Source organism: Protobothrops mucrosquamatus, unplaced genomic scaffold (genome assembly GCF_001527695.2).
Source record: "Protobothrops mucrosquamatus isolate PMUCROS unplaced genomic scaffold, P.Mucros_1.0 scaffold635, whole genome shotgun sequence".
NCBI lineage: Eukaryota > Metazoa > Chordata > Lepidosauria > Squamata > Viperidae > Protobothrops > Protobothrops mucrosquamatus.
In genome coordinates, this window is record NW_015386927.1 from 142,068 (window position 1) to 168,239 (window position 26,172).

The 26,172-nt window shown below is 39.8% G+C and overlaps 2 protein-coding genes across 2 annotated transcripts in view; both read left to right on the forward strand.

Moving 5' to 3' along the window:
* The window catches only part of TNKS1BP1 (tankyrase 1 binding protein 1), a 33,413-nt gene extending 18,249 nt beyond the window's left edge, over positions 1-15,164 (forward strand). Inside the window, exons 7-12 of the mRNA XM_015817749.1 lie at positions 4,738-5,122; positions 5,241-5,382; positions 6,648-6,781; positions 7,415-7,566; positions 13,143-13,221; positions 14,947-15,164. Of these exons, the coding sequence (XP_015673235.1) occupies positions 4,738-5,122; positions 5,241-5,382; positions 6,648-6,781; positions 7,415-7,566; positions 13,143-13,203 (874 nt within the window). The 3' untranslated portion in view covers positions 13,204-13,221; positions 14,947-15,164. The remainder of the gene's footprint in view (positions 1-4,737; positions 5,123-5,240; positions 5,383-6,647; positions 6,782-7,414; positions 7,567-13,142; positions 13,222-14,946) is intronic.
* A 9,668-nt stretch (positions 15,165-24,832) lies between these two features.
* APLNR (apelin receptor) lies at positions 24,833-25,958 on the forward strand. The gene has a single exon (XM_015817761.1). The coding sequence runs from the start codon at positions 24,835-24,837 to the stop codon at positions 25,951-25,953; it is 1,119 nt and encodes a 372-aa protein (XP_015673247.1). The 5' UTR covers positions 24,833-24,834; the 3' UTR covers positions 25,954-25,958.
* Positions 25,959-26,172: the final 214 nt, after the last annotated feature.

Sequence of the window (26,172 nt, forward strand, 5' to 3'; positions counted from 1 at the left end):
CCTACCCCAACTGGACAAAAGATGTGTGATTTCAATTTCCAGAATTCTCAATAAGGCTGTGATGAATTGAAACTCTAGAAATTGAAGGCCACATCCTTGATTAATGTGTAGGCTGAGGAATGCTGTTTTAAGCCAAGTGGGAAATAACTTGTGTTTTTCACTTATTGTTAAACTACAATTGCTAGCTAGGGTCATTGGGAACTATATACACATAAATATATATGTGTATATATATATATACACATAAATAAAACAAGGAAATTTAAGAGTGATTGGATAACCACAAGGGGAAAGCTAATCTATATCCTTTTTGTTAATGCGGAGAGAGGCAAGCATAGAGAAATAATGGTATCTAATGAGTCTTGAAGCTGTGTTTTCTGGCATTCTATGTAATCTGGCCAAAAGCCCCAATTGTAGATTTAGTAGTTACGGTTAATATTTCTCTGATTTTCTACTTGAGAAAATGTAGCAGGATACCAACTTTGCTGCAAAATGAATACACAGATGTCAGTTTGAGTTGCTCCAAACGTAAATGTAAATGTAAAGTTAGTCTTGGGTTTTCTGCAAGAGCTGTTCTATATGATCAGTAGTTCATGCATTGTACTATTTTGTCTTGGGTAGCTGCCATGTTCAGCAGAAGGGATGGCAAGGGGACTTAAATTCCATTCAATGTTGAGTTTAGCTGTCTGTATCTGCAAGGTCTAGTCTTTTTTGCACAATATCAGCCAACTCTTTCTCTCTGAAGGTGATCTCTTCTGTCTCGTTCTTGTATTTTCTGAGGTGAATGTAAGATAATATCCATTTTTTTCCTACAATGTATTCTTGTTCATTCTTACCTCTTCTCAGCATATTTTACCTACAATAAGACCCACATCTCACCTTGATCTTGCTGATATTTTTCCATTTTCCACAATGCTTGAATTTTGATTCTTAAAGTTGATGGATCATAGTTCAAAAGCAATATTAATCAGTAATTTCTGGCTAATAGTGTCAAATTTCATCTGCATTCTACTAGCAAGTGCATAAATTCTTCTCAGAATGTATAAGGTATTAGTAACACCTAGGAATCTCAGAATCCATTCTCTTAAGCAGATCATGACATTATTTCTTTTTAATACATATATTTTGACTATTATTGACTTGCCTATTTTCCTGATCATAGATCTTCTTACATGATAGCTTCTCAGTGATTAGTTTCATTAGCACCCTTCCTCACATTCCAGTTTTGATCTACTGCTACTTAGGCTACTTGGCATGAAATGTCACACAGCTTCCAGTAAAAAAATGTATAACGTAATGTTGCGAGACTGATGACAACAAGCAGTGCATTGCAAGGACTCATAGCTAACATAAATGTTCATTGAACCGTATCCTGATATGACCTTAATATATCTTTCCTGTTGAACCCCTTCGACCTCGATAGAGGTTAAGTATGGCTGAAGATTTAGAGCAGCTGTGGAGTAATGTTGCAGTAGGAATTTCTCACCTATCCTGAGGAGTTGTTCATTTTATATTTAGTAGATTGTTCTGCGGTAACACATCCAAAGGGAGAAATAATCTGGGTGGTAAGAAGTATGGAACAATTTTGTCTTTTGCCAAAGTAATAGAACAGAACTACCCTATGGAGATTCTCAATTCTGGAACCATGACTGTTGCTTTTACTGAAGAAATAACATTTTTGAAAACAAGTTAGCTTGACAGGAATGCAGAATTATAGCCCGCTATTTTTATCTCTGTCATTCTCTTTTTCTCAGTCTTGGGCCCATTTTCTGCTTGCATACTGTATGCACCATTCGTGTTTATACCCCATTTTCTGTGACTTAGCATCAATTTTTCCCTGTATCCTACTGTTAGAGGAATTCATCTCATTGCATGGAATAAGGCATATAGATTCTTGGCTTATTCTTCCATAATGCCCTCACTTGCTTGACATCATGAAAGGAAGAACATATGAGAAAGGGCTTCTGCATAATTTTATAAAGAAATCTACATAGCAGTAAAAATGCAGCACATTTCTCGATGTCATCAAATCATGTTCTCCATGTATTTCTAGATATTGGAGAGGAAAAGTTAATCAATTTTAAATAGTTGAAAATTGCCACCATGTAGTTCATGATACTTATGATGCTTAAAGATTTATTCAGGACAAGTACTGGCTGAATTGATTTGAATAGGTAGGGAAGAAGAAGGCTTCTGTATATTGTTAAGGCCATCTGGCTGCTCTTTCCAACTCAAAGTCTGGATTGGTAAGATATTTTCAAATTGTGCGATAACCCTATATTGAGAGGTATATTTTGGCAGCTTAATTTAAACACGCCAAGGTTCACTCTATTAATTATGTCAGTCCTCCCCTCTCAATCACCCTTCAGATTGTATTTCCAAGAAAGCATAACCAGTTTTTCCTGTCTTATTAACAGGTTGCATTTACTGTTGCATATACATAATACAATCTTAACAGTTAAAGGAAAACTGCTCAAGAGGAAATTATTTTCAGAATAAAAAGATTGAGGGAAGCGAGTAAGGAAGAAGAGAAAGACTTAATTCTAATCTGCCAAAAAACTGTTTTCCCTATCCTTGAGACTTTTTAGGAGAGTGATGCCCAATTTTGTATAAAGTGATTAAGAGAATAATAACCTTCAGAAAGAGAATCCTGAACTACTTTACATATTATGCCAAATTTAATGTGGCATACCTGGAATCAGATGGGCTTTCAGTTTGTTATTAGACCTGCTGTTAGAGGAGTATTATGGCAAACACTATATAGAGAATGGAATCAATTAGCCATCAGACAATGGATACATTTTTATTTTGTTTTATTTATTTAAAAGATGGCTGCCCATCTTAAATAACTCTGAGCAGCTCACAAGAAGTGTGGGTTCCTGCTTTTTATATTGTAAGACTCCATAAAATGTCTTACAAGCATAGGAAACAAAGAATCTTCCATAAGTAGAGAATACAACTTCTGATACAGAATTGTAGTGCTAACCTAAAGGTAAAAGGTAAAGGTTTCCCTGTCAATTGAGTCTGACTCTAGAGCAGGGGTAGTCAACCTTGGCTCTTTTATGACTCGTGGACTGGCTCAGGAATTCTGGGAGTTGAAGTCCACAAGTCATAAAAGAGCCAAGGTTGACTACCCCTGCTCTAGAGCATGGTGCTCATCTCCGTTTCTTGGCTGAGGGAGCCAGCATTGTCTGAAGACAATTTCCACGGTACTGAAATAACTACCTAGACCAGGGGTAGTCAACCTTGGCTCTTTTATGACTCGTGGACTGCAACTCCCAGAATTCCTGAGCCAGCCATGCTGAGGGAAAAGGGAGAGGTTTCCAAGCTAAGCCATGCTGGCTCAGGAATTCTGGCAGTTGAAGTCCACGAGTCATAAAAGAGCCAAGGTTGCCTACCCCTGCTATATGCTAAAGGCACACGGAACACCGTTACCTTCCCACCAAAGTGGTACCTGTTTATCTACTTGCGCATGTTCATGCGTTCAAGCTGCTAGGTGGACAGTGCTAACTACAGTTGTATAAATTGCTGTACATGTTGAAAATCTCTTTTTTTGGTGTTTGGACCTTTAAAACCCTCAGAGTCTTCAAAAACTTTTCATGGTTAAAGGTGATAGTAATTCATTCAATATAAAAAAATTCTCTGGGAAAAAAATCCTTGTCTTTCATTTCTCTTCCTTTTCATCTTTAAGATTTGTTCAGTCTGACTTCCATTTCCCATATTATTACAACATCTGACTAAAAAAATTGTAAACTTCATAGACAACTTAAAGTGTAGGAATATATCTGCACTGCAAACTTTATTCTAACTCCTTAATTAAGGCTTATTGAATTCTGCCTTTTGTTTAAATACAACATTCCCTAATCCAGGGGTAGGCAACTTTATTTCCTGAGCCAGCCATGCTGGCTCAGGAATTCTGGGAGTTGAAGTCCACGAGTCATAAAAGAGCCAAGGTTGCCTACCGCTGCCCTAACCATTGTCATATTCACTTTCTCCTTGCCTAGAATGGGCCTGAATATTGTATGCTATCACCATTAGACCAGTGGTTCTTATAATTGGCCATTTGGAAGTCCAGTAAAGTTGAAGACTTTAGGATTGCAGCCCCATTGAATAGTGTGGGGACTTAATTCTATGCTTGATACAGAGTATCAGTATCTTGTTTGACTGTTCTGGAAAAAAAAAGTCAAGAAGACTTTAAGCCAGCATATTGCAAGCTTGTGAGTTACAAACTACATACAAAGGGGGTTGATATTGTAATTATAGTTCACTGTGGAAGTCATACTTCTAAAGTCACTATTATATTTCACTTGAGGGTAAAATGAAGTATAAAATTTTATTTTCTTCTGCTTTCTGTGTAATATTGAGTTGTCTTGGATTTTTTGAATCTTATCTGCATTTTTGAAGTGGTACAGCCTTATAAAAGATTTGTGATTTTTGTAATGATTCATATTCAATATGCTTATACTGGTTTTGTTATTGATAAGCGTATGTTTGAATCCTCTCTTGTCCACTTCAGTATATCTCTTTATTATATCTGGAAAGTCCTCCCTCTCGCTTTGACTGTGCAGCTCAGCCGTACATACATTTTCATTACTCTCTTTCAGTGAGAAAACATTTCTTTAAAAAAGGAAGCAGCTGAACTTGGGGCACGTTGATGGCAGAGAAGATAGTACAGCAAACTAAATGAAATGAAACCTTGTTAAGAATTCTATTTTGTCTCTTTATCCCAAACTCAAGCAGAAAATGCCACAGTCAGCGCTTGTCCAGTCCCAGCTGCCTGTTGGAAGGAATGGTTTCCAGAAGTGCCAACAGACCAGAGGCCCAGCAGAAGAGGCCTGCCTCCTTCCATAGCTGCCATTCGGAAGAAAAAAGGAAGCTGAATAACTTGCCCAGTGAGCTGGTGCCGGCAGCTGAAAAGATTAGGCCATCTCCATTCCCACTGGAGGATGTAGGAGAGGTCTTATCTGACACGGATGGTGGCATCGGCCAGCTGAACAGTGGAAATCGGAGGCAGCCTCCTGAAAAGCAAAGTGAAAGTCAAGCCACACAACCCATTTCCCAGGACGATTATGCTTTGGAGGGAGCTGAAGGATTAACAAGAGAAAAATTCATCTTCTTGGAGGCAAGTACTACCAGGAGTGGCTACTTGAAAGATAAGAAGGCTCTAGTAATTTAGTAATTAAATCCTAAATAACACCATCTTATGAATATGTCCTGTTTTGACTTCTTTATGCTTGCAGGATACGGAGGTTCTTGATAATAGCGCACATCGGGACCGTGCAAATTTGGGCCGCAAGCGGGGTCATCGAGCCCCAATCACCCGAGCAGGAGGTACTGTGTTAGAGAATGACAGGAACAGCTGGATGTTCAGAGATTCTACAGGTAAAATGCCACCAGGCTGATCTGGGGATGAATTACTGATTTTCCTTACCAGTGTTATGTCTATATGCTTGGCTTGGTTCTGTCATTTGTGTGCAGCATGTTCCTTGAAGCTATTGTGTATGTTAATGTCAGCCTTGTGAGATAGTCCAGAGAAGAAGCACATCAAGAAGTACTAGCCCTTTCTTTATTTTAAGGTTTCTTTAACATAATCGTGCAAGTCTGAAAGTACATCTCTTTCGCTCCCCCACCCTGCTTTTACAGTTCAAGAAACTAGAGAAGTGCCTTCTGAGATGTTTGCCACACCCGCATTCCTTCTGTGGGCTCGACTACCTCTTACATGACCTTTGTCTAGCGTGCAGCTCTTCCTCCTGTCTCCCAAGATCATTCCCACTTACTATTACAGTTAACTGTTAGTTATGGATGTACCTGTTTCCAAAAGAAGGCACCACCTATACCAGTGGTGGCGAACCTATGGCACGCGTGCCAGAGGCGGCACGTGGAGCCCTCTCTGTGGGCACACGCCATCGCCCCAGCACACGTGGTCTCTAAAAGTTCGCCATCACTAGCCTAAGGCCAGCCAGCCTGGAGCCGCCATTGGGGAGCCCACCATCCCACCTGCCAGAGACCCCTTGGATCTCCCCCAACCCTGCCCGGCTCCCACAGGTGTCCCTCCCCATAAGCAACATCGAGGTGGCCACGCCCACCCCGGCCATGCCAACCCAATCTGCCATGATTACTGCAGCCACACCCATCTAGTGGCCACACCCATCCAGTCTGCCAAGCCCACTGTAGCTCCACCCACTGAGTGGGCCACACCCACCCGGCACCCAGTGATACATAAGTGGGTTTTGGGTTGCAGTTTGGGCACTCGGTCTCTAAAAGGTTTGCCATCACTGACCTATACTTTGCCCTAAGTCAGGACTTACCAGTCATAGTGCATTAATAATGGTTTACTGAAGTTCTGAAATCTGTTCTTTTCCAACGCCATCGCTGTATTTGATATTTGAAGGAGTCCATGAAGGCAGGTCTCTTGCTAATGATCTAGAAATAGTCTAAAAACAAAAAAATAAATAAAAGCAATCTAAAAATAGAGGAGAATGGGAGGTGAGGGATAAAACTTTTAAGTAATCACAGTTTCAGATGACTGCCTTTGAGCCTTTATTATAGGCTCCAAAAATTTTTTCCAAGTTGTCTGCCATTATTTTGGTTTTATGCTTCGCTGTGCATTAATTTTTGTGGATTTTTCTCTCCTCACCCCTCCCCAGAGCCCCAATTAGTTTCTGCAGTCTCTGATGAAGAAGTCCACGAGGAGACAAAGAGCAAGAAGTCACGAAGCTCTCCATTGTCCAAGGGGGTAAAGGTAGCCCTCTTCCCAGGCCTCAGTCCTTCAGCTTTGAAGGTAAGATGTAAAGCAGTGGTTCTCAACCTGTGGGTCGGGACCCCATTTGGGGTCGATCGACCATTTCATGGGGGTCGCCAAGCAAGGCTGTCCGCCATTTTTTTTGTCTGCCATTTTTTTTGTCCGCCATTTTTTTCCCCTTTTCCGGTGGGTGCCTTACCTCCCTTGGGCTGGGCCAGCTGGTGGTCGGCCTGCTCCGTCTCTGCCNAGGGGGCGGAACCACGCATGTGCGGCGCTCCCGGGCAGGGAAATTCCTCGACTTACGACCGATTTAGTCCTCGACTTACGACAGGTTTAGTCCTCGACTTACGACCGGTTGGGGTCGTGGCATTAAAAAGGTTGAGAACCACTGATGTAAAGGGAGTTGGGGATAAAACAGAAGAAATTAGAATATATTGTCAGATTGGTTTATGGAAACTGGATTGTTAAGATCATCCCAAGGTGAAATCAAGTTTGCCTGTGGGATTGGGAGATTAAGGTATAACAGGGGCCCAAGCCTCTGATCTCCTAAGCCTGTTAAGGTGTAATGAAAGTAAGAGGAGGATAATGAAGAGGAAGGATGGGATAGCTTGTTAGCAAAGGCGTGGAGCTTTGCTGGGGCCTGCTTGTAATTCTTTTGGTCTTGATCCCTAGGCTAAATTGCGAGGGAGAAACCGCTCGGCTGAGGAAGGGGAACCCCAAGGTGAAGCAAAGGAGGCTGCTGTACAGCGTTCTAAATCATGCAAGATGGGCAGCGCTAGTGGGAAGCCTCTGGTGCTGCCACCCAAGCCAGAGAAATCCTCAGGGTAGGTATGGTTGTACAGGAAGAGGGGCTGGAGAATTGCAGGTAAAGGAATCCTGGAGGCTATAGAAGCACATTTGGCTTCAGTATTCTAGGATCCTTAATAATAATGATAATAGATAATAGATGATGATGATGATAATGATGATGATGATGATAATATAATAACAACAATAATAAAGTTGGAAGGAACCTTGAAGGTCATCTAGTCCAACCCCCTGCTCAGGCAGGAAACCCTACACCATTTCGGACAAATGGCTGTCCAGTCTCTTCTTAAAAACCTCCAGTGTTGGAGCATTCACCACTTCTGGAGGCAGGTTGTTCCACTGGTTAATTGTTCTAACTGTCAGGAAGTTTCTCCTTAGTTCTAGGTTGCTTCTCTCCTTGATTAGTTTCCATCCATTGCTTCTTGTCCTGCCTTCAAGCGCTTTGTGTGATAGCAGGTGATCAACGTAGGACTCTGCCAGATAGGACTCTGCCAGGCATGGAAATCTTTAGATTTCACCCTAGGGTAAGACTTGAGCCTATGACTCAGTGCCAGCCCTACTGCAATGGCAAATTCCTTTTGCAAAGGGGATCTTTTTGAACCTACTTTTGAGAACTACTGATGGTAAGGGTATCACATTATATTAACTTGGAATCTCTGTGGTATTTGTGAGCCATGTGTGTTTTCAGGAACTTTTTCTTATAGTTTCTTAGATCAGTCCTTGTAAAAATTTGAATAAGTTCATTCTGGAATTCTTTGCTTAAGCTTTGCAATGTTTTGTTGTTAGTTCAAGGCCAGCACCACCTCAGAAGCATATTCATAGTGGTGCAATGTGTCAATAATGTCATATTTCTAGGAATATTGTTAATTTTTGTCCTGAGTTTGAGGGCCCAAGCCTTCTGGAAGAAAAATTAGCTTTGGATGACAATGATTTAACTGATCTATACTCTAGTTCTAGTTTATCCTGCTCTGGTTCTATATGGAATGTCACAATGAAATGCACTGAGCAACCTGAAAAAAAATGGTCTTTAGAAATTTAGATTGAGAAGGCTTCTAGTGTGAGTCCTGGCTGACAGAAGACATCTCTGCCAACAAGCAGAGATGATGGCCACTGTGCAGAATGAAAGACTGGCGAGTGGATCAGACCTTTGAATTTGTCCAAAGATGTTGGGAGATCACCCACAAGTGCTTTGAAAGGCAGTTTCCCTGAGAAGACTGTAAAACAGCAGTCTTCCGTAGGTTTAAGTGCCAGGAGTTGAAGAAGACAGAGAGATTTGGAATATTCCTTATTTTTGTTGTAAGATTTGAAAAACAAGCATATAATCAAATAATATGCTCATGGGGAACAACTGAAATGGAACGAAATCCCTGTTAAGAACTGAGGCTTGCTGAAGGTTGCAGATGGATACCAGAAGGAAGTAAAAGACCAGGCAGAAAAGAGGTAAAATGACTAAACTGGCTATAACATTTTCTTATCATAATATTTTTTTACATGGGCTGAAATATTAATTAACATCTTTTAGAAGACAATGAGAAAAAAAAACTTTTACCTGACATAGACATTATAGAGTTTGAGGGTATGGAAGACCACAAAATTCACATGAGCAAAATGGGAATACAAAAGAGAAATCAAGAAAAGGATCTGGATATGGAACAGCCACAACAAGAAATTCTGGACAATGCCTCTTTATGGGAAGAAAAGGATCTTTTCTGGAACAGTTGCAATAAGAAATCCTTTGCCTCTCTGGGATTTACAAAGTAGGCTGGTGAAAGCTTTGAAGACTTCTTTTAAATTCTAGAGAATGATGAAAGATTAAATCCTGCAATGCCATAGGAATGATTTAAAGATTGTGCAGAGCAAAAAGAAAGAATATAAACTTAGACTATTGGATCAGAGATAATCATCACATTCATCGTAATCGTATCAAAATACAATCATATACTAGGAAATAGCAATCATATTGTTAAAAATAGTGTTTTCCGCATTGACATTAATTGTATAACAATCAAAACATTTACTAATCCGCTATAGATCTTCTTCATATAATCCACATTTTCTCACATTTCTAACTTTCTAACCTCTGTTTCTGTCAGCTAGCCATTGATAAAACAACTCCCATGTCATACAGTATTCAGTTTCTTCTTTTTCTTTAATTTTTAACGTTAACCCTATCCATTTCTGCACACTCTAGTATTTTTTTAATTTTATTTCCCTCTGTAGGGGTTTCTTCATTTTTCCAATGTTGTGCATATACTATCCTAGCTGCTGTTAATATATATGTAAAACTAAATATGTAATACCTTTATTAAGAATACTGAGAGGAGCTCTGTGGCAGAAGAGAACCTCTGAGAAAGTTCAGATGGAGAATGTCATTCTAAAAAAATACATATATTCCTATTGGGCAATCCTCTCAGTATTCTTTGGTTGTCAGAGAGCACAAGGAAGATTGAGTGTGTTTTCCTGTCTAGGAGCATTTCTCACTAACTGCCACTATCCAATATGGCTGCTGGCAGAAAGCTGCCAGATTAAAGAGCATCACCAACTCTTTTGCTGCCTCAGCAACAAAAAAGAAAGCCCAGAGGGAAAGAGGCAAGAACATTTCCTATTATCTGGCTTATTAGCAGAAGAGACCTGTCCTTCCGCTGTCAGTTCTCCAACCTCGCAGAGTGATCCCATACAGTGATCACAACACTGGGAGCAGAGGAACCATTTTTCTCCCCCTCCTTCCCTTTCTCTTGCCCTGCTTCTCATGTACCAGGCAAGAGGGGAGGCGGGCGAGAAGAGAACCGTGTTCCCTTCTTCTCTGCTTTCCTTGCCTTGAGGGAAGAAGGCTGAAGTAAGTCTTCTGATGTCACTTTGTTGGTCCTGTGGACTATTCAGAGAACTGGCATCAAATAAGCTGTTCACACCCACTCTTTCTCTTACTGTTCTCCCGCCACCCTTGCTGAAATACCTCTTGGGCTTCACTTTTCAGGGATTAAGCTTTGAATAGAAAACATGGATCCACCCAATCATTTCCAGTGCTGCACCTTCCTGTGATAAGTTTTCCACACTGCACTCACCCTTTAGAAAATATTTTTTTGTAAGTTATAAGCCTTTGAGAGGCCTGTCACTATCTTTAGCATAGTACCAAAGTTCAGGATTTAGGGATTTGCCATTTGGACAGTCCTTCTGTTGAAAACCCAGTGCTGTTGTGAAATCTGTAGTGCGTAACAGTGGCGATTCCAGATTACTTGTTGCATAGCACAAATCTAATCCTTTAAAATTATTTTTTCTTATTGCCCAGAATCTAGCAGCCATTTTGCTTTATAAGCTTGTCTTTCATTGATCTATTTCCATCTACCTTTCCCTTCTAAACTTTATCTAATGATTCTCCTTTTCCAGTTTTTATACTTCCTGTCACGTGTTCTAGGAGGGGAAAATGGCAGAACTGTTGTCATTTTACAGATCCATTGGTGAACCAATGAAACAAAGCAAATAAATAAATAAATTAGAGATTCACCATTTTGCAAGTCCCACTGACCAAACCAAACAGCAAGTATAAAAACACCAGTCCAGCAAAGGAAGGCACTTTCAGGAGGGAGCTGTCAAGTTAGCAGCTCAGGATGAAATAGGCATAGTGGGCAGAATCAGTGACTGCAGGGAGGTTGGCATTTCTGCTGTAGCAAAATTAAAGGGATGGCATTTATCCACAGTGAACTGAAGCAAAGCAGGCTGACAACTCAACTGCACGTCTTTCAGGAGAAATCAGAAAACATGCTTTTGATGCAGAGAAAGATGAGACAGGCAGTTTTGCCTTTATGGAGAGCAGGTTGAGGTTGACTTGGTTTGTTTCTGTCCTTGCGAAATAGTTTGTGGGCCACTAATGTGCAGAACCATATAGTGTTTAAGGTACCAGTCTAGAAACCAGGATAATGTAAGTTCTAATCCTGCCTTGGGCACAAAGCCAGTGTATCACCATTCTCTTCAGCTCTAGGAAGGAGACAATGGCAAACCACTTCCGAAAACCCTTGCCAAGAAAACTTCAAGAATTTGTCCAGGCAATTGTCAGGAGTCAACACTGATTGAAGGCACAAAAAACAGATGTGCAGAGGAGCCCTCAAAGGGCGTGTTTTGTTTCTTCATTGTCTGCCTTTCAGAAGGTCGATTGCTTTAGAGAGCATTCACAAATCTAGTTTTTCATTAAGTTGTTGCTTTGATTTATTTTATTGATTTCTGTTTGTGGTTTGTATTATTATACTGGGCTTTATTATAAGTCCGTTCAGTATGCTTTAGTAAACAAAGGTAGAAAACAAATAAATATAAGTGTTACCATATTTTTGTTCAGTCTATACTGGAATGTCTGCATAGTTGACATACTGAATGTTCTTTCTAGAGGTTCTCCTTGGCTACTTGGTCAACATTTGAAAACTATTTTCTGAAGAGAGGAGAGGGGTAGGGTTGAGTGGAATGGAGGGTCCATTTGTGCATTTATGTTGGGTGAAAAGGAAAATCTACACATGCTCAAGCTTGCTTCCAAACCATAAAATCATTTTTCATATTGTATACCACAGAGCCACACTATTACTTTTGTGTTTATTTTTATTTTCCATCAATAACGGAAGAGAAAAATATAATAACCAAGAAAAAAAATAAAGAATAACACAGAGAGCAAAATGAAAAAAAACTGGAAAATATATTGAAAATTATAATTAAAAATAACATATAACTAAACCAGGTGTGAGAGCCAGTTTGGTCTAGTCTAGTGGTTAAGGCTAGAGACTGGGAGACGGTGACTTCTAGTACCACCTTAGGCACAAAGCTACCCGGGAGACCTTGGACCAGTCACTTCCTCTCAGCCCAAGAAGGAGGCAGCGACAATCTTTCTTGGCAAGATTTTTCAGATTTCAGAAAAATCTTGCCAAGAAAACTGTAGGGACTTGTCCAGTCAGTCTCTTGAGAATCACACACGAATGAACAGAAGGGGAGAGGGGAAGCAAATATACTGTATGACAGTGTTTAAATCCTAAACAAATTAATTTTAATTAGGTGGTATCTTCTATCCAGGATTTTAAGTCAGATAAGATAAGATAAGATAACCTTTATTGTCATTTTTATACCGTGGGCACGATGGCACACATCAAAAATGAAATTTAGTTGCCTGCTCTCAAAGTGAAACACATACATGACACACACCTAAACATACTATGAACAACATATGTATAGACCCACATCCCTACATATACGTAGCAAATAAATATTAAATACTGTCCATCTTGAATATATAACGGGAGGAGGAAGCTTGAGAGTTCACAAGGTTAATGCTGTATGGAATGAAACTCTGGCTGAATCTGGATGTTCTGCTTCGGATACCACGAAGCCCCCTCCTCCCAGAAGGTAACAAGGAAAACAGGTCGTGAAGAGGATGTGTAGTGTGTAGATGGCATAGAATCTTTCCACCAGAGTAAAAGAATCTCTTTAGCTGCTGCCCATGAATCAAGTTCTTCATTCTTTGACGGGCTCTAAAGTTTTAGAATATAATTCAACATTACATTCACATCTTGGCCCTTATATTTTCCATTCTTATTTTTTTTAACTATTTTCTGATTTTCAGATCAGAAACCTCTTCACCCAACTGGCTGCAGGTTCTGAAACTGAAAAAGAAGAAAAGTTGAGATCCAGCCAACCTTCAGGCAAGTATCTTGTCTTGGGAGGAGATTTGAATCTGGCTTCCCTTGAATCTGGCATTTGAGCCTGCAGTTGTGTAGTGGAATCATATTAAATAATGTTCCATACTGCACACTTGGGCATTTTGGTTCTGCAGCTGCAAATAATGTTTGTGGAATTTGGCAGCTGGGCCAGGGTTCCCACAGCGAAGTGCTTTATGGCTGCTCTAAGACCTGGAATTGCTGTCCCTAAGAAAGATCAGGCACTAAAACTCCCAACATTCTTCATAGCTGACAAGTTTGAAAGAATCATAAGAGTATCTGTTAGATTTCTGAATTGTTGTTATCCATAAATCCTAAATTTATCTCTTCCATGTGCTTCATCACATTCTGACTTGAGATACATTTGCAGTGTCAAAAGGTTTTCATTAGCATTTCATAGCTGAGATTACAATTTGGTTTTTTTTAATGAATTGATTCTGGGGAAATATTTGCATCCTCTGATACAATGTAGCAATGTGAATTGGATTAATTTCTTTGAAGATCTGGGCAAAACTTTGCACTGTCTATATTCTCCTTTGGCTTTTACTAAAACAGTGCTGTGAGATTGGGCTTCTCATATATTTCTCTCAATGTTTTGTTCCGATGGAAGCCCAGCATTACTAGAGGACAGATTTTTTTTCCTTAGAATTGCTTGAATGGGGGAAGGGGGGGAGACTACACTAATATATTATTTTAGATGCATTGCAGCTGAGCCTAAGATGGCACTCTTGCATCCTAAATAGATATATTATTCTCTGGATTCATTATGTTCTTGCTCTTACTTGTTTGAGTCTCTGCAGTTAGGCACAATGGAATACCCTAAGTTTTTCTTTTACCAGCAGCCAGATATCAGTATCCATATTTTGACAGAATTGAGCCATGGTGACATTTACAGACCCTCTTTGTGATTTTTCTGTGTGAATAGCCTGGGTAAAAAAAAACAATCCTGGAGCTCATCATATGATGTGACCCAAAGGAATCTTGCTTGGGAATAGTTCTGCAAGAATCAGCATTCTGCTGGTTTATGCAGTTACTATATTATCGTTCCCTACCGTGGAAATGCATGAATAATGTCCCCCAGTGCAGAGCGGCCTGATAAATCACCCTGTATTTTACTTGCCCTTCTTGGATTGACTCGCTTTTAACTGAATTTTTATGCTAGTGCTTTGTCCAGTTAAGTCAGTTCTTGCCAAAGCACCCATGTTGTAGTAGTAGTAGTAGTAGTAGTAGTAGTAGTAGTAGTAGTAATAGTAGCAATAACAGGAATAAAATATTATCAAATTCCCACTGAATCTTGAATGAGAATGCCAAGAGCTCACAAGATGCCATAATTTCAGTTAGAGCTAATTGGTCTTGTGCTAAAATATTTTGAGGTGGTGTTTGGGTAGCAGAGTCTGAAAAAGTCACTAGCCCTTGATTTAAACTATTTTGTTGCAGAGTCCTTTTTCCATAGAAGCCCTTGTCCCAAACGTATTGCGCAGGCGATCGGACACAATGCCTAACTGAAAGGAGTTGAAGAAAAGTCACCTTGCTACATATAATTAAATTGTTCCAAGGACTGTGCTGGTTTGCAGGGGAGACTAAACATTTGCCCGTGAACTAGACTCGAGTGACTAATCCCAATTGTGTAGGTGGGATCGAGTGCTTCAGCAGAGGGTCCTGCCAATTTTTGTAATTCTTGTCATTTTTTTTTTGTTGTTGTTGTTGCAGATATGCTGTCCTACTTCTGGGGCCTTAAACAGCAGATGTTCCGGTCAGCATTTTATGGGTTAGAGGCGGAGTTCCCATCTGACATCTTGGAGGGATTTGGGGGAGGGAAGGGATTTGGGGGAAGAGGGAGGACGAAGCACATTTATGCACTTTGTATCACATTCACTCACTCATGCATAGGGCGGTCAATTCTCTTTGCCATTATATTTCCCATTTCTTCTCCCCCCCCCCTTGTGCTCCATATAATTTTATGAAATCTTTTTTTTTTTTTTTTTTTGTAATCAAAATGCTTGGCACTAGCCCCTTTTCTTTCACACTAAGATAGGGAGGCAAGACAAGAAAGTGAGGCTTTCGCTCTCTCTCTGCTGCCATATATTGCATTTCAGACAAAGAGGGAAGGATTGTTTCCCCCTCAGTCACTTGAAACAAATAAATAAAGGTTTTATGGCTATGAAGGCCCCGCTGTCGTATTTGCTTAAATGTAATCCTCTGATCTGTCTCCAGAGCCAACCTTGTTACTTGGCAACATAGTCTAGAGCTGGGCAGCTTACAAGGCTATAGCAAAATGCTGGTGGAGGGATGTTTTCCTTTTGTAGATGAAATGGTTTGCTTTTCGAGATTTTTTATTTCTTATTTTTAAAGCACAGGGGCAGACTGTTTGTTTGTTGGGAATTTAGGAGGAATGTCTTTTGATTCACTGAAAGCTTCCAGCATAGGGAATGTTTGATTTGGGAGGAGATTGACATACCTCTTGCAGGCATTTGAAGGATGTAGAAATACATAACAAGAACTGTTACCCTCTCAATCAAATTGCATACTTGTTTCCTGTTCTTGGGAAATGACACTTCTTGAAGCCTGAGGGCACCTTACACCTGCACGTGCTGATGTCAATGAGCTTACACACCCACATAGCCAGTCCCTCTCTTCTCCCATATATGCACATGTCGACGCAAAAGTACAATTTCCTCCTGTGTACACTGTCTCAGGCATCATCTTCATTTAAGCACACCTACGACTTAAAAGCCACTCATACATCTAGGGAAGAAAAAAAACTTAATAGGTGAAAGGCACCGCGAATAAAGCTGTGAGATGCCTGTTCTACTTGGCAGTACATAAGAGTGGAGGAATAATTTGGGTCCTGGCTGGAAGTCTGGTGGACTCAGATGCACTGAAGGGAGGCACTTCATGGCTGAGCAGACTCATTCTCCAAGAATCTTGGATAGCCAAAAGATATTTCACTTTCACTGGAAGGACATTTAAGCAGTCTTCCCCAAACCCAAGGGATTTACAGAAGTCTAAAAAGTGTTTAACATCGAAGGAACTCTGCTAAATAGATTTGAACACACTAGATGGAGGTGTGGCTGACTGGCTGATTATGACCTGACCCTGGGGTACATCATATTGCAAGTTGTTTTCTTTTTGCAAATTCCATTATCTTTGAGTAATCCTTCTCTGGGCTAAGGTTGGCAAAAGAGCTAGGCCTTGTGGGTTCCATTTTACGAAGAAGAGCTTTGCTGAGTTTTATTTTGATTAAACACCTGATTGTTTATTCATAATATTTATTCAATAAAGTACTTAATGAACAGATGCTTGATTCTTTAAATAAACAGCCAACACTATAGACAGATGCATGGATAGATGCACAAATAAACAATGTGTGGTTAATTGAAGAGTAGCATGGTGTGAGGCACAACTCTTGTGGCTGAATCAGCCAAGGAATTGCTGGTAAGTACATGTGATAGACACATTTTTAAAAATGTGCATTTGCATACCGTCTTTTCACAATGACTTTCCTGTGTGTTTCCTGGATTTTTATCCAAGAATGTAATTCCATAGTCACGATATAATCAGGACCTTGATATATTACATTACACAAGAAACCACATCCTTAGGGTATGCATGCTAACCAACTTCAAAATGTATTTGTACATTTTATGAAATTTTGTGTTTTCCTCTCAACAATGTTTGAGCTCCTAAACTGGGAATACATAGTACTGTTGGAAATAGGGCATGCTCTGTTGATCCTACCTGTCTTATGTAAGGATACAAATAGGTTTCTTATATATGGTTTTTAAAAAGATACTTGTATTCAGTCTGACTTGGAATCAACCAGCTTGATGACTGCAATGAAGAATTCTGAACTTTGGTTTCTGTATATCGGCATTCTTCATCTGTTAAACTTAGGGGGGAAAATATAGCTGAGAGATAACTTTTGTTTCTATTTTGCCCTTAATTTTAATTGAAGATGGGGTGGAGTTCCATACTGTAGCATCCATCTCATTGCTTACTTCGGTATGCAATTTCTGAATTGCAGGTTTTGCCTGTAACTGTTAATTTCAGTCAGCAGAGGCCACTGTTGTACTTGCTAAACTTAACTGCAAATAAGTCTTGCTCTGCATTTAGGGAATGCAAACAGACAAATTAATGATGAGAGAAAAAAGAGGTCTACTCTAGAGAAGAAAAAAGGCTAGCAGCAACAGCCCAAATTTCTGGGTTTAAATAGAAAATATCTGCTAAGGTGATTCTCTTAACATCTTGTGCTAGACACGGAAATAACAGGTTATTTTTAAATGGAATTAAGTTGAAGTGTTAAATAACACATTAGCAGAGATCCTGTAGCATTCAGATGATCAATTGCAGTGCCAACCAAATAGAGTCAGGGAGGATGGGAATGGTAGTCCCCTATTCAACCTATGAGATTATGTGGGTAATTTCAGAGTCTCTACATCTTCATTTTTCAATCTAAAGCTAATGGCAAATCCCAAGCAATTATGTCAGACTTAAATTTGCAATGATCTGGGCTTATATTTCCATCCATCATTATAACCAATATTATAGTTAACAGCTGTATTTACCCACAAAGTCTCAGTTTTCCATATCAAAAGAATATTGTTTTCTTCATTTGGACACTTCAACTCGTAACTTAATAAATCTTAATTAATTATAAAATTATAATTAATTATAAATCTTAAAGATTTATAATTTGAATGCTATTGAAGTCCTATCAGTATTATTTTCTTCTTTCCAGGGGCATTTTTGAAAAATGCTGCATGGATTTAGGTGTTCTAGTTAACGGTTTCTGCCTTCAGTCTTGTTGCATTTAGTCCACAGAATTTCCTGCAGGGTTCATGTTAGAATCTCTGCAGGGATTTCCAGATGAAATATGAGAAATGGCATCACAGATGTATGTCAGATATGACCATATGGAAGCATGATATTGCTAGCCATCAGGGTCAGTGGATTTCTCAGTGGAAAATAAACTAGTCCATCCAGGGGCATCTTTTCTACATAACTTTTACATTAGTATTAAAGCAGCTTCATATGAAATAATACCTTTTATGCCCACATTTACACAACCTTACGTATAGTATTCAATTTATACTAAGAATGCTATTGTAAGTAAACAAAAAAGCTCCAGACATTCCACCAGTATGATTTACAAACCACATGCATTGTGCTAGTCTATAAAAGTATATAAAGGCATCAATTTGAGAAAGTTTTCAAGCTCTTTTCTGTTGGTAGTGATTATCAAACTTTTTCCATAAGCTGGTGCAGGCTTTGGACAATACTAATAATATATTTAACTGTCGATTTTGAAATAATTTTCATGTACTAAAGTGGCTAGCAGAATGTCACTGAAGAAACTGCTTGTATGCACTGTATGTAAAACTTCAACTATTAAAACATATTTTTGATTGCTTAACAAAGTGACTATCTGGTCAATATAATTAAATTTAACCAGCAATCCATTTCCATGTTGCACAAATAGCATGTTCCTTTATTCTGTAATTGTTAAGAAGTATAGCTTCATCACTGTCATAAACCATTAAGGATTATGATACGCAGTTTTGCTGTTGACATAAAAACTGCTGGTCTTGGTGTATGCCAGATAATATTAAAAGCTGAAAAAAGCCATTATTTAGAGGCTGCTCAGAAAGAAGATGAGGTCAGGTCACGTCAAGGGCCCTGTTGTCCATTTCAAAAGTTTCATCCATTTTTCACCTCTGATATGCAATGCAGAGCGAAGCACCTAGTGTGTTTTGCCCTCACCAAAGGCAGATACTGAACTGAATTTGACTTACCATTCATCTGTTATCTTTTAAGTTAATTACATCCATATGATTTGGAAAAATCCAATGCCTGTGATCCTATAGTTGCTTAGGTAGTCGTGGTTTTGCACACTGTACTGGCTGGGTTCTCCCAGTAAAATAGGTCAACATGAAGTTGACCCATTTAGTGTGTCATGTAATAACAGGTAGTCCTCAACTTACAACAGTTCATGTAGTGACTGTTCAAAGTTACAACGGCACTGGAAAAAGTGACTTATGACCATTTTTCACACTTATGACTGTCGCAGCATCCCCATGATCACGTGATTTACATTCGGATGCTTGACAACCGGTTCATATTTATGACGGTTGCAGTGTTCCGGGGTCACAAGATCATCTTTTGCGACCTTTTGACGAGCAAAGTCAGTGGGGAAGCCAGATTCACTGAACAACCATGTTACTAATTTAACAACTGCAGCGATTCACTTAAGAAGTGTGATAAGAAAAGTCGTAAAATGGGGCAAAACTCACTAAACAAATGTCTCGCTTAGCAACATCAATTCTGGGCTCAATTATGGCCGTAAGTCAAGGGCTACTTTTAATTAAGGTGTTGACTGGGACAGTGAAGAGACAGACTTGAGCCCACCTTGATTCCCATGGTTGCTGACATAAGCTCAGAGGAAAGGCAGATAATTAAATTCCTGTTCTCTCCACCAGCATTGCAATGGCAAGGGTTCGTATTATAATTTAAGACGTCTAAGAGACAGAATGTTTCCTTTCCTTGCTGCAAACAATAATATGGCTGGATTATGGCTTGTTTGTCATCAAATGTCTTAACTGTATGGAGATTTACTGAGCTCCTAAAGGAAGACACAGGCATTTTAAAAGCTTTCTTACTATCTTAAGTCACTCCTCATCCAGAATGGGATTCTCTGCTATTCATATCCCCTTATTGTTACAGTGAGACAGACTATAAATATTTTGCTTGCTATGTCCTGGGCTCAGAACCCATTTCTTCTTTTCCTGACTTCCCTTCCTGTCTCCATCCCATTTCCTCTCCCCACCCCCATCTCTTGTCAGGTTTATTTTTTTCTTAGATCGCACATTTGTAGCACAGAGTTTAAAGTGACAGAAATAGAAAGGTGATGGACCGAAGGAAAAAAGGTTGACCAACTTTCAGCTGAACAGCAAATCTTTTCATATAGAAACCTTTCCCTTCTTTGTGCTGTTCCATGAACAGGGAAGTATGACTTTGCTCTAAACAAAGTAACAAAAAAATTCCCAAGTTCTTTTTGATTTACAGCACTCTGCTTATGTTCAGTAAGGGTATCGGGTAGTTTATCCCATTAAACCACTTGGGTCAAATCAGCAATGCTTCTTTTCCTTGCCTTTTCCATTACGTTTTTAATCTTAAAAACACAAATACCCCCTATGAAAAATAATGAACAGCTATTCTCATTTATGGATTTTAAAGGAATGATATAACTTTCCAATACTGAAGGAGTTGTAGCAACAAAAACAGCAGCTGTGCTACCAATTCTTGCTAAAACAAGTCTATTCTATTAAGACCTGATGGAGCTTTCAGGCGTCCTTTTCAACTAGCAGGACTTCTAATTTGTGCAACCTTGTTGCAATTTTATGCAAAATCTCAGCATTATTGCCCACATTTTAATATTTTGGCCTTGCTTTCTCTCAGTTTATAGATTAAAACTCAGGCTCACACTCGCCAAGGTTGACTGAGAAGTAACATCTCATTCTTGAATCGTATTAAATCTTTGGTTCACAAAGCCATTAGGCTTAGTTTAAAAGCCACATGCAGGCCTTAAAATGATGTTATGCATGCTTATTAATCAAGCTTTCTGGTTTATACGCTTAATCATATGAACATAGCCTATTGTCAGGCTTTTCCCATAATGTAAATTCTAGTAACCTGAGCCATATGACCAGGGGTGTCAAACTGCCGGCCTATGGGCCAGTTCCATCATACGGAGGCCGCGTCCACCCGAGCTCCAGCAATGCAAAAAAAGTCATGATATGTCGTGACACGTCACGTGACGCAGCGAGTTTGACACCCGTGCATATGACCATTGTTTGGAGGATAATGGGATCTATAACTTAACAACAATTTGTGGGTGCTGCTAATAGAGAATATGGATGATTTCAAACTTTACGGGGTGGACCTCCTTTTTTCAAGGATTCCCCAGAAATAAATATAATAGGCTGACCTAGTCAGGATAACATTCTAGTCTGTAGGGTCTACCAAGAACTTCAGCCTGCCTCTAGGAAATAGACTGCTTTCTAAAGAACTACTTGTATATTCAATATTTTGCTCACTGATCTACATTGTAGAGTTGTTAACGACTACTGAAATAAAGCATGGAATATTCTGAATATTCTAAAACAGCATCAAAATGTTAAATTACAGTTATTTGAGATCATCCATCCAAAATTTGAAAGTGCAGCTAGGAACACTTGAAAAAAATATTTGGAAAATTTGCTTTGAGCCTCATACATAAGCATACAGTATCATCTCTCTGTACTTCATTAATGCAGCCCATGCTTTTTCAAACTTCTGTTCAGTGAGACTGAATAAAAAAATGCTGCTGCTTAAAGCTTGACCAGGTCCACACATTGTTCTAAACCCAATGTAGGCTGTTTGGTTTTAACTTAGAGGGTTGAGCAAATCCAATCACTATTTGTAACATGGCTTATGGTTTAGTGCAATATCTGAACAAGCCAGCCAATCTGACTGATTCAACAAATTAAGAAATCCAGGCCTAGTACAATGTCTTTTATTTAAGGTTGGAAATAGACCTAGATAACTTTTAGATTTTATTTTTTTCAAACTTGGGTGATCAAATTACCTACTGTGTGACTTTGTCCAAGCACATAACTGCTGGTAACCTGAAACCAACATAGCATCTGGCAGGAAAGCATAACTCAATGAACTTGTCACCTTTTCTGTACTCCATCTGAAGATGGTCACCAGAGCAGGTTTTTTATGGCTTCTACACTATTCCAGTTTTCTCCTGGCCAGCATTTTGCATTCTATTTATTCTGACAAGGACTCTTGGAAAATTAAAAAGTTGCTGATTATCTTGACATTTTCGTTGGTCCCACTGAGGATTCTGATTGATCACACGTTCTCCAAGAATTTAAACTGCTACTTATTACTTAACAATAGATATTTGTATGATTTCAGCAAATTATGTCCTAGTTTTAAACCAGACATGCTTTAATCCCAGCGAGAAGAGTGGTGGTTATCTGGATATGAGAGGTCTGGATTCAAATCCCCCTTCATTTACTGGGTGACTTAATGCCTGTCATTTAGTCTTAGCCTAATCTGCCTTACAGGGTGGCTGCAAAGACTAAATGAGGGAGTTATAAATGTCATTTTGGGGGCCTCTGAAGGATACAGGTCACAGGGATTTTGGAGTTGTTCTGGAATGTTTTGTTTTTCCTACTTTTAACCAAGGGAGAATTCTAACATTTCAAAGAGTTGGGACAGGCCTGAATTACTTGCTAGTTGCTTTGTTATCCTGATGATAGTGCCATACAGAACTCCTTCTGTTATAAACACAGACACTTGGATGATGGCCAGGATAGCTGACAGAAATTATCAGGCTGATCAGTAAAGCACAAAGGGAAGATTAAACACCAAAGCCATAAATGGCTTGTAAGAGTGGGTGCTATGTTCAGCATGAAGCCATTTTCTAATCCAGCAAGCCAGATATTCCTGGGAAGGCAGATAAAACCCATCAAAAGGCAAGCTAGGTGGCTAGCAGTTCCATCGCTGCAGGTACTTCAAAGGAGCTGGCGATAGCTTCTGCAGACAGATACCGGTAGCAAATACGGTCTGGTTCTGTCCAGTAGAGACTGGAATATCAGATGTTGCCTGGTTTCAGGTTGTTCTTTCATATAGTTTCTATATCTGATGTTTTGGCCATGTCAGATTTAATCGTCCAAATGTCTATCCTAAAACTGCAAGAAATAAATTAACAGACTACAAAGACAGTCGCAATTTTTCATTAGTGAATATGCAGTCTTATTAGACATTGTTCAGCTGAAAAGCTTTTCTTATTTCATTTGTAAACTGCTTTACTCTTTGATATGTGCTTCATACAGAGGCTGTGTTTTCTGTGGGAACTGCACAAAGACATTTCTTTGGGGACTGGGCGTAAGCTGGGATTGGAGCATTTTAGATGCAATGGCAGAGATTTAGATCAGTTACAATGAATTCCTAATAATCTCTTTTTTGTTGTTTTTTAAGTTGATAGAAGGCTTTAATTCAGGTTTGCTTTTTTTAGAAAAAATATCTACAGGTAATCCTCGACTTACAGTTTGTTTAGGGACCATTCAAAGTTACGACAGTACTGAAAAAAGTGACTTAACGACCATTTTTCATGCTTATGACCATTTGCAGCATCCTCACGGCCATTCAGGCGCTTGACAACTGATTCATATTTATGATGGTTGCCATGTCCTGGGGTCATGTGACCAACTTTTGGGACCTTCCAACAAGCAGAGTCAATGGGGAAGCCAAATTCACTTAACAACCGCGTTACTAATTTAACAGCTGCAGCGATTCACTTAACAAATGTGGCAAGAAAAGTCGTAAAATGGGGCAAAACTCACATAACAAATTTCTCACTTAGTAACAAATTCTGGACTCAACTGTGGCCGTCCATGGAGGACTACCTGTATTTTAGTATACGTATATAGTATCCTTAGTGTTATAAATTATAAATTATTTATCAATTTCTTTTGAAACTCGGGAACTCTTGATTTTAGTCTACAGTTTGGCAAATTCCCAAATATTTTTCAAGTGTTTGGATCTTCTAGAAATATCCCATGGATCTAAAGTTTCAACAATTCACCACCAATGATCTCTGCAGACCAAAGAATGACTTAATTATTTCCCCCCCTCTTTTTTTTTTTCCTCACATGCTTCTCTCTGAGATGTTTGCTGGGAGTCCAACACCTTGGCTGCGTTCTTGCCCGCTCTGCCCCCACCACCTTAGTTTTCAAAGCCTTTCAGGGAGCCAAACAGAATAATGTTCAACTTCCTTAATAAAAAGCTTGTTTACGTATATGTATGAACACACCACGTCTTTGCATTGACAAACTTTTCTTAATATGCTACTATCCTAATGTCACAGAATGTCCTAAAGTCAATGATGGTTTGTTTTGGGGAAAAACAAAACAAAAACGTGTTTAGATCACTTGGCTGCTGAAACTGAAAAAAGTTCATAATTGTGAAACCGAGTCTTTAGGCAAGGGTGATCAGGTTAGCAGGGTGTCTGGGAACCCTGGTATTTGGATTATCACTCCATGCCACCCACCCAGCGTTTCTGCTTGTCTTAAGCCACATTCCTTTCCTTGCTCTGAGGAGCTTAGGGTGAGAGCACATGTAGAGAGTGTTGCTGAAGGGGAGGATCCAAGTGGCAGATGGAGCTGCCCAGCACCACAGGGGTCAATCCATCCAATTCACATAAGGATGTTGAGTGAAAGCAAGGGGAGGACTGGGGGAAGGGGGCTGGGATATACAAAGATTTTAAGACAAGTCAAAAGGAAGCTACTACTACAGTAGGAGTGAGTGGGTATGTGAGAGAGATGACACAGACTGAGGAAGGCACTGGCCAGATCTGTCTACAGCTTTGAAAAGAAGGAGGTAACAGAAAGACACAAATGAGCTGAGAGACCCAGCAATTATTTTTTTTTTTTTGGTCTTCCTTCTACACAAGAACTTTGCCAAGATTTATCCTGCTGAGTGATCTGGAAATAAATAATAAAAAAAAGGAACTGCTTCAGAGCACATTCTTCTCTTCTTCCAGCAGAAATGGAATTTGGCAACGATACTGATAATAACTCAAGCAACTATGAATGCGACTACGATGACTGGAGTTCTTCCAAAATCCTAATTCCTTCCATCTATTTGCTTGTTTTCTTTCTGGGCACCACTGGCAACGGTTTGGTGCTATGGACTGTTTTCCGAGGAGGACAAGAAAAGCGACGCTCAGCAGATACATTCATTGCAAACCTGGCAATAGCTGACCTGACTTTTGTGGTCACTTTGCCACTTTGGGCTACCTATGTGGTCCTGGACTACCATTGGTCTTTTGGCTCTTTTGCCTGCAAACTCAGCAGCTACCTGGTCTTTGTCAATATGTATGCCAGTGTCTTCTGCCTCACAGGGCTCAGCTTTGACCGCTACTTGGCTATTGTTCGCCCTATAGCCAATGCCAAGCTGAGGTCAAAAGCTAGTGGGCTTCTAATGACCATTGTGCTCTGGACTATGGCGGCTCTCTTGGCCTTGCCAGCCATGATTTTCCGGAGGACTGGAGTATTCAATGGGAATGACAAAGTGACATGTTTCATGGATTATTCAAGTGTGGCAACCAACAAGACTGAGGCAGCCTGGGAAGCAGGGCTTGGCTTGTCCTCTACCCTGATGGGATTTGTAATCCCCTTTGCCATCATGCTGACTTGCTACTTCTTCATTGCCCGTACAATTGCAGGCCACTTCCGAAAGGAGCGCAGTGAAGGACTGAGGAAGCGGAAGCGCCTGCTAACCATTATCATTGTGCTTGTGACCACTTTTGCAATCTGCTGGCTCCCCTTCCACTTGGTGAAAACCATCTACATGCTAATGGACTGGGAGGTGATGCCGTTGTCCTGCAGCTTCCATGCCTTTCTGAGCAATCTCCACCCGTACTGCAGCTGCTTGGCCTATGTCAACAGCTGCCTCAATCCTTTTCTCTATGCCTTCTTTGATCCTCGTTTCCGACAAGCTTGTGCGGCTGTCCTCTGCTGCACATCAGGGCATTTGCCTGGAGCTGCAGGAGATAAATCAGCCAGCTATTCATCTGGTCATAGCCAGAACCATTTAGGGAAGAACATGGAAGGAGGGCAGGAGAAACAGTGTCCTGACAGCCAAGAGACTTTGCTTCATGGGTAAAAATGGAATAATGTCAAGCAGCCATGATAAACTTTGCATACAATGAGTCTCTCCTCTCTCTCTCTCTCTCTCTCTCTCTCTCTCTCTCCTTTTAATTTTTTCCCCTTGTGTCATTCTAGCATCAGATTTTCTTTCTTTTCTTAATGTTACATTTTTATTTTTTTAAATTGGTAAGTCTGTTTTAACAGACCTAGTATTCATCCCTCCCTTCTGTATTCT

Coding starts and splice junctions, on each gene's coding strand:
- APLNR (XM_015817761.1), top strand. CDS start 24,835: ATGGAATTTGGCAACGATACTGATAATAACTCAAGCAACTATGAATGC.